The 11011-nt window shown below is 57.5% G+C and overlaps 1 protein-coding gene across 1 annotated transcript; it reads right to left on the reverse strand.

Annotated features, from left to right (window-relative positions):
• Nucleotides 1-6634: 6634 nt before the first annotated feature.
• On the reverse strand, nucleotides 6635-10541 carry FOXF1 (forkhead box F1). Its single transcript, XM_029239847.1, has 2 exons — nucleotides 9537-10541; nucleotides 6635-8095 (listed from the first exon to the last, which is right to left on the reverse strand). The coding sequence occupies exons 1-2, from the start codon at nucleotides 10501-10503 to the stop codon at nucleotides 7935-7937; spliced, it is 1128 nt and encodes a 375-aa protein (XP_029095680.1). The 5' UTR covers nucleotides 10504-10541; the 3' UTR covers nucleotides 6635-7934.
• Between the last annotated feature and the right edge of the window lie 470 nt (nucleotides 10542-11011).

Raw genomic sequence — 11011 nt, forward strand, 5'->3', positions numbered from 1 at the left:
AGGTGCACACATGCTAGTGGCAGAGACACCCCTGGGGCTGGGGCTGCTCAGTTCAGGAGCCTGCAGGAGAGTCTCCAGGCAGGGGGCGGTGGGTTTTGTCCACTCTCCGTTGCATGTGTCCTGCTGCCTCCAGTTCTGATCTGCACGTCACTAGTAGCTGCCCCTGTTGGAGGCCCTCAGTCTGAGGGTCGCCAGGCCAGCTTTCCGTCTGTTGCCTGAAATAGCCCCGTATCTTACTGCACGTGCGGACGAGGCAGCTAGGTGAGGCACCGAGTTGTGACGGCTTGTTCCCCGGTGCGTGGCAGAGCCCTCTTGTCCCCCACCACGCCCTGCCCTGTGAGTCCCACTTGCTTTGCCAGGCCTTGTCGTCATCCTAGGTTTTCACTGGAGACTGCCTGGGCGATCTTTCAAACAAGCAGAGACTTCTGAATAGCGGAACCCACACTCCTGTTCCTCCAGTGGGGCAGGATTTCTTCTTGTGAATGGAATTCTTTATTTCCGACGTCCATAAATCACAAAAGTTATAATGGGAGCTGACATGTGACCACGTAATGTGGACATTTTGCACTTTGGATGTTTTGGAAGCAATAAACTCAGACCCTGAAGTGCTGAGTTGTGAGCAAACTAAACATGCCTGCCTGCCTGCCTCGGAGGCTGGATTAACTCACTTAACCCTTAGAAGAATCCCATGAAGCAGGTGTTGTTACGTTCCCATTTTCTAGGTGAGAAAGATGTGGCTCCCAGAGGTTATCTGACTTGTTCAGGTCACACAGCAGAGCTGGCCTTCTGTCCCAGGGCCTCTCCCCACCATCAAGGAAGAAGCCTGTCCGTCATCATCTCTTGACTACCAACAGGCCTCCGAGGTAGCTGGGAGCCAGGGTGGCCCATGGGGACACCAGAGACAATTGATTTAGTGGTGGAGGCAAATGGTGTTGAAGCCACACCCGCCAGGGTTGGCAGTGAATCCAGCTCCGACGGGCCCTTGCTGTGCAACCTCAGGTGGAGTGCTTGCCCTCTCGGTTTCTTTACCTGTAAGCCCTTCATAGATTTTCTAATCACTTAATCCTTTGAGAGGAGTTCTCCTACCATCACCCCCATTTTAAAGATGGGGAAGCTGAGGCATAGTGGGGAGGCACCGGCCCGAGCTCACAGTTGGGAAGCAGTGGAGTTGGGACTCAGACTCGGGCTCTCTGACTCCCAGGGTCTCAATCCTGGGTTCATCGCCTGCTTTTCCAGGGTCGCCAGGTCTCCGTGTGGGCAGGGCAGGGAGACGTCTCCTGGAGCCGACACGCTGTCTCGAGGGGTGGGTTTGAAGCCATGTTTGCTTTCTTCCTTTCACCTTTCTACAGTTTATTTTATTTTAAATAAGCCCTATCATTCGTGTAACTAGGAAAAGACTAAATTCATTTAGTTTAGCTGTCTCCCAAAAAACGCCAGCTGCACCTTAACAAAGGTCAGAGACCCTGAAACATCAGAATCAGGTTCATCTGTGCACAGCTTCTGTCCACGTTCAGGTGAAATCAGTTTTCTTCAGTGGGTCCCTGCTGTTATCCCAACAAAAACGGCGAGGTGGGCAGCAGGTGGCGCTGCCCCCTCAGAAACAGCCAGGGGCGGAATCCCTGGGACCGTTCAGGTGCTAGGCTGCCGCCTCTCCCGGGGAGGGTCCCCTGCCCCGAGTTCTCTGCCCAGGGAAGGCTTCTGACCATTTGGACAGAGATGGCCCAGCCCTCCCTGCTTCACCCCAAGCTGTGACCACGCAAAGGTGTTACAGCAGGACCCAGAAACACAGTGTGCTGAACTATGGGGCTGGCTTTGGTGGAAATTTCCAAATACAGAAACGTTGTCTCCTTTTCCAGGGGAAATCTGAGGGCCCGGCATGCCCCGTGGTCGTGAACCCTGACACAGCAGGGTTCACGGAGCCCGTGCCTCCTCCCTGGTGTGATGCCGTGGTTTTAATGACATAAGCCTGGGGAGGCTTATCACCACCGTTACTCCTCAGACCACTGTCCAGCTGCAGCGTTTCTCCCTGGGCTGCCACCCCACTGACACAGTGAACTGCAGGAAATCAGCCGCAGGGCACAGTCTACACCAGCCCCAGCGCCTCTGTCCACTCTGGACAGGCTCGCCCTTCTCGGCGTCCTCAGGCAGCCCGTGCTGTAGGAGTTGGAGGGGACCTTGGTGACCATGCCCACACGGGGGTCTTGAACAGCACCAGCTTTGTGCCTCCGCTGGGGGCTTGGGCTGCCTTGGCCTTGGTGACATTGCCTCTTTAGGGTGTTGACACGACCGACCCCAGGCATCCTGGTGCTGGAGACAGTGCGCTGGTCTGTTGACCCGTGTCAGCAGGGGTGTGTCAGCCGCTGAGTCTTGTCTGACCCGATGGCAGAGGGCAGTGGGTACTCAGTGTCCCCGAATGAGTGAATCTGTGCCAGATGCTTCCTCTGTCCTGTGTTTCGTGCCAATGGTATTTTACACTTGCAGAGTCAGTTGTCCCTCTTCCCCTGCCTATCCCCAGAGCACAGAGATCAATACGGTTGTTAAGGGCCCATGATTTGTCTCGGTCCCGCAATAAGTCAGTGCGCCATCGTGAGTGGGCGTGGCTTGCCAGCGGGAGATGCTAAACAAGGGCCTCCCTCCTTAAAGCAGCCCAGAACTCTGAGCTCTTGGTACCCAGAAGATTCCAGAGGCAGAGCAGGAGGGCGCAGCCACATATGCTGCCCCAGCTGGCCTCTCTTCCTTGAGTTTCATCTTTTGTTTGAGTTTTTCTCCGTTGGACTGAGGGGCCCAAGGAAGTGAAGGGATCTCTCATGGAGGTCGGTGGTGGGAACCTACGAAAACCAGGTCCACTGTCCCAGAGAGGAGGTGAAAATCAGGGGTCTGAGCTGGGGCTGCTAGGAGGGCCTCCCCCCCGCATCCAGATGCAGGCAGGGGGATCAGAGGGACCCCAGTCCCTTGTGCTGCCCCTGACCATTGCCATCTCCCCGGCGGAGGCAGGAGGCTGGCAGAGGCTGGGTCACGGACCACACTTCAGCTTCCGTCTTTTATCACTAGGCCTCATGGCTGGAGGAAAATGGGTGTCCAGGAGCCATGGGGCACAGTGGTTAGGGACATGGGCTTTGTGGTCAGAAAGTCCTGGGTCTGAGTCCAAATTCCACCTCTTACCAGCAGTGTCTTGATGAAGTCCCCTAACCTCTCTGAGCTCATTTCTGAATCTGGAGTCGAGAGCAGTAAGTTGTAGGACCTGCCTGAGAGGGCTGCCGAGAAGGTGGACAGAGGTGGTGTGGAGAGAGGACGGCCGCGTGGCCAGCGCAAGGCGCCTCCTGCACAAACCCGAGCCCCGTGTCTGCTCGCCTGGGCGCCAAGTGCCCCCCACCTGCTGCTGCTTATGGCCACGAGCTGGCTGGGCCACTGGGCGGGAGGGGGCAGCAGAGGCCACAGTGAGACTCCTGCACCGGGGTTTTCTCAGGAGCCCAGAGAATGCTGGACGAGAGACTCTAAACTTGGCGCCCATCAGGACCACCTGGACATCTGTGAGCCTGTGGATTCCCGGGTCCCACCTCCAGAGATTCTAATCCAGCGACTCTCAGCACCTGCCCCCGCCCCCACCTGCAGTGTGAGCAGACACCCCTAGTATTTCTGATGAGGGCATTTCCTGGGCCGCGCTCTGAACCACCCTCAGAAGTGAAGCCCTTGAGCGCAGGGTTAGGAGATCCTGGGGAGGGTCCACATCGGAACCGAACTCCTGACTCAGCCCCACGTTAGAATTCCATCTTTGGAGCCAAGTGGGACGTCTTCCTTCTCCCTGGGAACGGAGGGAAAGTCCAGGTGCGCCATACTGGGAGATGGGGCGTCCAGTGGTTCCCAAGCTGGTTGCCCGAGTCCCTGAGCAGGAGGCCTTGTAGAATATGGGTTCTTGCAACTCGTTTGACACCCATCCCACACTCCAGGGGAGGAGGATAAGAAATGCGCACCTCATAGCCATTCCTGGCTGGGCATCCTGGAGCTAGGCTGTCCTCTTGCTCCTGGCAGGTGTCACCTCGCTGACCACTGAGGTGAGGAGAACCGAGGCTCCGAGGTAACATGTCTCACCCAGGTCAAGTGGTGCTGGAGCTGGGACTCTAGCTCCATCTTTGCACTGCTTCCAGGAGAGCTGCAGGCGGGGAGCCAGGCCTTCAGTACCCCCCCACTCCCCTCCCTGTCCCTAGCCCTCCAGCCCCAAAGGGCAAAGAAAACGGCAGGACCAGGCAGGCACTTTCCCTTCGGAAGCACGCACCCTGAGTGCCGACTGGTCGCCAGGCCTGCAGCTCGTGTCTGCCAGGGGCTGGGGAGCCGGGACACTGCGCCAAGGCGCCGCTGCTGCTGCTGCCGCTTGGGGCTGCGATGGCCTGCAGCCGAGGTTCAGCTGTGTCCCAGCCGTGGGCCCTGCGCAGAGAACTGCCACGGGAGGTGTAATCCACGAACAGAAGCCCTATCGTGAACATCCTGGCCGCTGCCCCACCTCCTGGCCTATTGTTTTGGGGAGTATTCATACCCTTGGGGTATTTTGACTGCGTTGTTCCAGGACAAACCCCCTAAAGATGTGTGCAGAACTTTTGAATTAATTCTCTCGAAAATGTCCCTAAGCTAGAATGATACCCCTTTATGCACCCAGGGCGTGTGATTTTGCACCGGACTCAGAAGCGCCTTTGCATTTTAAGCTGGTAACTTGCACAAGCCGTGCACGCTTTTGTGTTGGCACGGGTGGTGGGAGCTTCATCCCCGTGGTCCCTGTGCGAGCCAGGCCGAAATGGGCCTTGGGGAAGACTCGAGTGAACGTGGTCTTGCTCAGGGGCAGCGGGCGGCTTCGTGAAATCTTGGTCCTGGGTGTGGAGGCAATTATGCCTGTAGAATCTGGCCCTTTCGGGTGTGCCTGGAGCCACACTCTCCCCGCGGGGAAGGCTGGACTTTGCTCTCATCCCCAGGCTCCAGGTCAGGCCCCAGGCAGGCCAGGCCCATCCCTGATCCCTGGACTGGTTTTCCTGCACAGGCCCCTCTGGGTGCCTCCCACCTGGCCTGGCCCGGACGTGAGCATGCCGGGAGATCTTGCTGAAATGAAGGCGCTCCGGGGGATATGAACAGGAGACTGGGGTTCGCCGCCGCCGCCGCCCATCCCCCACTCTGGTCCGGCGGCGCCAAAGCCACGTGCTACCAGGGCGCACCAAGGGGCCAAGGGAGTGGGTGCGGGGGCTGGAGACGCTGCCCGAGAAGACAGGGAGCGCGCCGACTGGGCTGGCATTGGGTTTCTCCTAATCAGCCCCACTTCCCCGGAGCCTCCATCCTAATTGGGGCGCAGGCTCCGATGGAGGAAGCAGGGGGCCCCACTCCTGCCTGCCTGCCTCCCTGCCAAGATTGTCTGGAGCCCCGCACGACGTTCCTGCACTGGAGGCCTGGGGGCTTTTCTCTGGCCCCGTTCTGGGCACCAACGGGAGGCACGGGGTGCGGAGAGGTGGCCTCTGCCCCGGAAGACAGTGCCTCCTCCGCCCTCCATGAAGCTGCGCCCCGCCCGCTGCCCGGGAGACCCGGGCCCGCCGCTTCGGCTGCCCAAGACCCCGAGGGACGGAGTCGCCGGCTTTTTCCTGTGCCCTTTATCTCGGTTTTATAGACAGCTGTTAGTTTGGGGCATTGATTGCCTGGGCGAGTTTATTGATAATTTTGATGTAACAGAGCACCGGAGAAATTGCCCTCACGTCCAGAATGTCAAATTTGAGAAGAAGCAGGTTCAGAGGCTCACGACCCCACGATGCGGAGAAACTGCGGTGGGTCTTGAACGGCTGCACCGACAATGTGACTTTATTGTGTTTGTTTTCCTAGGTAGCTGGGAATTGGAATAGAAAGAGGGTCAGTAGGGGAGACAGACTTTTTAAAATGGATTTTTCCCCTAATGATTTAGGGGGAAATGTAAGCAGATTGGAAACATGCCTATCACCTTGCTCTCCCACCAACAGCCTTTTTCCTGCTCAAATTTTACTCGCTTCTCCATTGGGGAAAACCAAGTGCAGGGCACAAAAAAAAAAAAAAAAAAAAAAATCCTACCAAAAAAAAAACACCTTAAATGGTGTTCCATGATTTATAACAGCTAGAATATGGGAACAGTAAAGTCTGAAACTCAAAGTACAATTCTCATTGGTCTTGGAGTGGCCAAAACAAAAGTGTAAAATATTTTACGTATATACATATATATATATATATATATATATACGTATATATATGTTTTTTCCCTGGGGGAGGGACAACTATAGTTTTTCTTTAAACGTTTGCTTATTTCTTTAAAACAAGAAACGACATTTAGAGGGGGAGAGGGCTCTTCTTAAAAAACAGAAGCCAAGAAAAAGAGTTACTCTCGTCCAGATTTCACTTCAGTGTGAAATGAAGAGTGAAAAGAGAAGGATTAGCCAAAAAATAAAAAAGAAGAAAAAAGGATTAAGAATCATCCATACTTTAAATTAAAAAAAAAAAAGGCTGGAGATCCCAGGCTCGTTTCTGTCTGTATTTGGAAGATATTCTCCAATCCCAATAAAATACTCATGCGATTTTATTTCTAGTTGATACAATATTAAAGGCCATGTACAAATGTTATACATTTTTATTTTTGTTCTTTTTTAGGAAAAAATACACAAAAGGCAAAAACATCCTCAAATTGTCATTTTTATACAGTGCAGAAGGAAATTTAAAATACGTGTCACAAACGCTGCACCCCAGCAGCCAAAATACTAAAAAAAAGGGGGGGGGCCTTCATTTTATATATATATATATTTATTTATTTATATAAAACATATGGAAATTTGTCTTTACACAGATCGGACTTAGTTTCAAATTTACAATGGATACCTAAAAAAAAAATCTACGCGGCAAATATTGCCAACAAAGTTACACCATTAATACTGATAAACGGAGGAGCCTATGCGGTGTTTCGATTATTAGGGAAAGAAAGTAGAATAAATAACAGGATGAGCCTTGCTATCGTTTTTTTTAAAAGTGCCTTAACCTTTCTGCGTCACCGCAATCCTGAATCCGAGCACTCAGCGGGCCTTCCCGGTCCCCGCGGCGCCGTGTTTTCCTCACTCTCCCACCAGAAGGTTTACAGTAGAGATCAGGAGACAGCCAGGTCTCGGGAGAAAAACACCGACCAAAAAAGTCAAAATAAAGTTAGAAACCAAACCAAAAACACCGAAGAGAAGGAGGGAGAGGAAGGCGGAGGGGGACGGCAGCAGAGGCCCGAGAGCCGCCGCTTCTGGGCTCCTTCTGGTTTCTTTCCTAAGATGAGCAGTGGCTTCAGAAATGCAAGTTATTCGCACAAGGATCCACCTGTGGTTGATTGGAGGACTTCTGAGGTGGGGAGGGAGAAGGCGATTTCTTACCCCCCCCCTTCCCTGCAAAAGATGGCTCTGAAAGGAGACGCGCATTCCAAGACATTCTTTCAAAAAAAATTAAAAATAAAAAGATAAATACTCAACCAAAAAATAAAAGTATTTGATAATGACGGTCTCACATGTTTGCCTTTCTTCTTCCCCGACTTTTGCCATTGGAGGGGAAGAGGGGGAGAGACCTCAGCAGAATGCTTGTTTAGATGTTGAGGGTTTTTCCCCAACACAGCACCTTCTCAGCCGGTTTCAATAGGATCAAAAATAGGTATTTATTTTTCAACAGCTGCAGTCAGATCAGGCCCCACCACCACCATTTTAAAGAAACTGTTGAGCGGGTGGCGGGGAGGTGCCGACAGCGGGGCTCCGTCGTTGCCTCGGGGATTCCTTTCCCGAATAATCCGGTCGGGGAGGGGTCAAACCCTTTTCTTCTGCCGACGGTCATACCTCGAAAATAAAGCAGTTTCTGGCGATGGGTTCCGAAGTCCCAGTGCCCGGCCAGCCCCTGCCCGGAGGGCCCCGGGGGCTGTGGCCTCACATCACGCACGGCTTGATGTCTTGGTAGGTGACCTGCTGGTGGTAGTAAGAGCCACCGCCGGCTGAGTGCATGGACGAGGATGCCATTGTGTTGAAAGAGAAGACGAACTCCTTTCGGTCACACATGCTGGGTGACTGCGAGTGGTACCGCGGGATGCCTGCAGGGCAGGGCGACAGGAAAGGGGACGTTAAAGGGTTAGCCTCCGGAGGCCAGAGTTCCAGGTGGAGAAGCACCTTTGCCCGAGGGGTGCACGGGGCAGGCTTGCCCGGCTCGGGCGCAGGGCTGGAGGCCTCCCCTCCACAGCGCCTCCCCATGTCTGAGTTCCCGGTCTCCGTAGGGCCGGCGCCCAAAGGGAAGATCCCCAGACACTGGCAAGGATCCCTGCTCCCCTGAGCGCCTGCTGGCTGGGCCTCTCCCACTTTGGACACCAAGCCTGGGCCGGGGCCTTCCAGAGGCTGACGGGGAAGTGGTGAGGGGGGCCGAGATGCGCCAACAGAGAAGGTCCAGCGGCCTCCACTTTCAGGGCAGCCTGGGGCCTGTGCCTGGTGCTGGGCAGCCACCTTCCAACCCCAAAGGCTGCGGTGGCCCCAGAGCAGCCAGCCAGGCCGGCAGGGGCCAACACGGGGGCCAAGGGTGGCTTCTCAAATGAAGGGCCCTTTGAGAACCGAGCCTCTGGGACAGCTGGAGCCCGCCTGGAGTTTGAAGCCGCCCAAGCTGGGCAACCCGGCGCAGAGACCCTTCCAGCCTCCAGGCAGGCCCGGCTCCTCCCCCCACAGGCTGCTGACAGCTGACTCCTGGCAGGCCCCTGCTTGGATCACTCCAATCTCTTCTCAGAACCAGGCCCAGAAGGCTGCTAGTGGGTGCCGAGATGGAGGGTTCAGAGGGGAAGATTGCTGTGCACCTTCCTTCTCTGAGGATTGGGGGTGGGGCGGTACCTGGAGACCTGAAAACCTGGCTCCTGAGAAACAGGCTGTGTGGGGGGCCTGCAACTCTGACCCTCGATCGGGTCCCCTCTCTGCCTCTGTCACCACAAAATGCCCCGACTCAATGTTCGCGTGGCCCAGGCCGGATTCCTGAAAGGCCGGGCTCTGAGCCTCTGAGCAGGCGTGCAGCCCGGCCGGCTTTGGGCCTAACTCTTCCGTCCTGCCCGGCTCAGAGCAGAGGCGGCTCTCCCGCAGCTTTTCTGGGGCGAGTGGGGAGAGTGAGCCAGCTGTCCGGGGCTGGGCCTGGCTCCATCCTGGCAACTTGCTGAGGTGTGAGGGGGCTAAGGGACCTGAGGGGACTTAGAATATTGGAGTCTAATAAGTCTTTTTGGTGAGGATGGGGCCTACCTGGCCAGGCTGGGGCAGCCAGCAGCTGGGAGTTGAAACAGAAAAGGAGAGAAAACGACATCTTAGTCTATACTGGGGGCTCCAGGCTGCACTCGCGTCTCAAATGGGGGGAGGTGGGGCTGAGAGACACCCTGGGGAGCTTGGCACCGCACAGAAGTGGCCGCAGGCTGTGGCCCAGGGCGGTCAGCAGCTTCTGGGGGCTGGGTCTGCAGTGCACGCACAGATGTGTTCCCCTCAGGACTGGGACAGTTCAACCTCCCCACTCACCTTGCAGCTCAGCTGGGGTGTTGTGACTGTTCTGGTGCAGATACGGCTGGTCCAGGGAATGCGTGGAGAGGCTGCCGGACAGGGGGTTGGCCGCGGGGTTGCAGGGGGACAGGGGCTGCTGCTTGATGTAGGAGGCGCTGCTGTTGAGCGCCGCGGAGGCGGAGGGCGGCCAGGCGGCCGCCGAGCCTGAGTAGACGGCGTGGGGCTCCATGACCCCACCGGCGGCCGCGGGCAGCAGTGGGGAAGCAGGCACCGAGCTGTCGTGGTGCGGGTACTCGCCGGCCGCCGCGGCGCCGCAGCTGCCCATGTACGAGTGGCCACCGTTGGCGGGCAGGTGGGGCACCGAGTGGCTGGGCAAAGCCATGCCGTCCACGTTGCCCGGCAAGTGGCCGTTCATCATGCCCAGACCTCCCTCCAGCGCCAGGCTGTTGGGCGGGCACGAGAGGCCGCCGGCGGAGCCCTGGAAGCTGTAGGTGTCCGGGAGGTGGTTGAAGCCGAGCCCGTTCATCATGCTGTACATGGGCTTGAGCGCCTGGCATTTCCTTCGGAAGCCGCGCGGCCGCCGCCGAAAGGAGCCCTCCTCGAACATGAACTCACTGGCCGGGTCGATGGTCCAGTAGTGGCCCTTGCCCGGCCGCCCGAGGCCCTTGGGCAGCTTGATGAAGCACTCATTGAGCGAGAGGTTGTGGCGCACCGAGTTCTTCCAGCCCTGGTAGGAGCCGCGGAAGAAGGGGAAGCGGCTCTGCAGGAACTGGTAGATCTCGCTGAGTGTCAGGCGCTTGGTGGGCGAGCTCTGGATGGCCATGACGATGAGCGCGATGTAGGAGTAGGGCGGCTTCTCGGGGCGCCGGATGCCGGCGTTGGTCTTCTTGGCCTTGGACGGGCCGGACGACGCGGGGTCCATGGCCGCGCCGCCTCCCCCGCCGCCGCCGTGCGGTGGCTGCTGCTTCTCGGGCGCCGAAGACATCGGGTGGCTGCTGCCGCTGCCGCCGCTGCCGCTGCTGCTCTGCGCCGCCGACGAGCCGGGAGGAGGAGGAGGAGGAGGAAGAGGAGGGGGAGGGGGAGGAGGGCAAGGGGGAGGGGGCTGCGCGCGCGGGGCTGGCTGCACCTCTGCCGTCATCGGCGGCCACTTCTCCCGAGCTAGCCTCGGCGCGCCCTCCCCCGCCCGCCCGCTCGCTCGCTCGCTCGTCCTCCCCGAGGAGCTGATGGATCCGCGGGCGGTTGGCGCAGAGCCCCCTCTCTCTCCAGCTGCCTCCTCCCCCCACCTACTCTCCTCCCTCTTTCCCTCTCGCCCTCCCACAAGCGAAGGAGCCGAGCAGAGGCTGAGAGCAGGCTCTCTGCAGCCTGGGCGGAGGCCGCTAGGAAGACCCCCACCGGTTTTGCGGGGGAGGCACCACCTCTCGGGCCGGTGGCCGTGCGCCCCCGCGGGGAGCAGCGCTCGGTCCCCACCACCCGCGGCGCTCGGCTCCACGACT

The sequence above is a fragment of the Monodon monoceros genome, unplaced genomic scaffold, assembly GCF_005190385.1.
Source record: "Monodon monoceros isolate NGI ecotype Baffin Bay Population unplaced genomic scaffold, NGI_Narwhal_1 Super_Scaffold_10, whole genome shotgun sequence".
In the NCBI taxonomy this organism is placed as follows: Eukaryota; Metazoa; Chordata; class Mammalia; order Artiodactyla; family Monodontidae; genus Monodon; species Monodon monoceros.